Source organism: Nematolebias whitei, chromosome 18 (assembly GCF_014905685.2).
Source record: "Nematolebias whitei isolate Nwh7 chromosome 18, NemWhi1, whole genome shotgun sequence".
Classification (NCBI taxonomy): Eukaryota; Metazoa; Chordata; class Actinopteri; order Cyprinodontiformes; family Rivulidae; genus Nematolebias; species Nematolebias whitei.
Genome location: NC_056515.1, coordinates 41,085,098 through 41,086,731, shown reverse-complemented (window position 1 = coordinate 41,086,731; position 1,634 = coordinate 41,085,098). Strand labels below are relative to the sequence as shown.

Genomic DNA, 1,634 nt, shown 5'->3' with positions numbered 1-1,634 from the left:
CATGATAGACAGCATCCAACATCTGCAGCATCCAACATCTGCAGGGTTCTTGTAGGAGCGTTCATGTAAATAATGTCACCGTGATCAATGGAGGGAAGGAAAGTCACAGATACAAGGTGTTCCTCAGGGTTCAGAATTAGGCAGGATCTGTTTCTGAAAATAAACCCAGTTTAAATAAACAGCCAATTGTGTGTCATGTCCACTCTTATTTTGAACTGCGATAGAGTGAGTCCGTGATAAACGAACTGTAAAGTATAAAGTATGGAGGGACTGCTGGGCTGCTTGTGTACCTGTTTTCTGGTACTTTAGCCCACACTAGAATAAACATTTTGAATAATAATTGTCTTCTTGTTTTTGCAGTTGGAGATCCTGACCAGTCTGGCCACTGAAGCCAACATCTCCACCATCCTGAGGGAGTTTCAGGTTTCACATGTTGCTTCGTTCTGATTCATGCTTGTGTTTTGTGGTCAGTGTGGTCTCTTCCTCACCAAGCTTGTCGTGCGTCTGATCTTACTGCAGACCTACGTGAAGAGCCAGGACAAGGCGTTTGCTGCTGCTACCATTCAGGCCATCGGCAGGTGTGCCACCAACATCTCCGAGGTCACAGACACCTGTCTGAACGGCCTGGTCCTGCTGCTGTCCAACAGAGATGGTGACTGCACTTCCAGCTGCTCTTCTGCACTGCTGCGTTGTTGCTGTGGCTTTTCTGACGGCTGCTTTTGTGTCTGCAGAGACCGTTGTGGCTGAAAGCGTGGTGGTCATCAAGAAGCTGCTGCAGACGCAGCCCACTCAGCACAGTGACATCATCAGACACATGGCCAAGCTCTTCGACAACATCACCGTACGTGTCAGAGTCCTTGCTGTACGTGTTCGTGGTTCAGTGTGAGCGAGTCTTTGTGTCGTCACTCGCAGGTTCCCATGGCTCGAGCCAGCATCCTGTGGCTGATGGGGGAGTACTGTGAGAGGGTGCCCAAGATCGCTCCCGATTTACTCCGAAAGATGGCCAAGACTTTCACTGCAGAAGAGGACATCGTCAAGCTTCAGACGGTCAACCTGGCAGCCAAACTCTACCTCACCAACTCCAAACAGGTGTGGAAACTTTTCGCTCTGTTGCCTCGAACGTCCATGAAATCTGCCGACAGTTGAACTTCCTGTTCTGCGACGTTCAACGCTCCGGGAGTAAATGAGACGTCTTTAGTGTAATGGTGCGTCAGCTTGATGCTCGTACACCCAGAACTTCTGAGCCCAGGTTCTCTCTCTGAAATGAGCACACTGCTGCACTTCGTGCTCCTCACGATGCGTCGGCTCATTCTGGGATTAAACCGGACGCTTCAACTGAATGTGTTAATCCAACAAAGTTCAGTCATCTGGTCGGGTTTTTGTAATGAAGTCCTTTGGATGAAGGATGAAACGTCTCAACAAAAAAAAGTCCAGATGACCGGACTGAACTTTGTTGGATTTTGACCTGGAGTTTTGAGCATGACCTTTGATGACTTTGTTAATGTTTGCTCTTCATGACAACAGATAACCACAAGGATAAGTCGGTCTCAAAAGTAGTCACACAAGCGTACAACAACACATCGGCATCAGAAGCATTTGTAATGTGGCGGGGCGGGGTCTGGGTGTCCCCCCCC

The 1,634-nt window shown here is 48.8% G+C and overlaps 1 protein-coding gene across 1 annotated transcript in view; it reads left to right on the top strand.

The window, feature by feature from the left end:
* ap3b1a (adaptor related protein complex 3 subunit beta 1a) overlaps positions 1-1,634 on the top strand; it is a gene marked incomplete at its 3' end in the record, with an annotated part of 88,526 nt that overhangs the window by 33,469 nt on the left and 53,423 nt on the right. Inside the window, 4 exon segments of the mRNA XM_037692178.1 lie at positions 361-423; positions 520-652; positions 732-841; positions 913-1,089. Of these exon segments, the coding sequence (XP_037548106.1) occupies positions 361-423; positions 520-652; positions 732-841; positions 913-1,089 (483 nt within the window).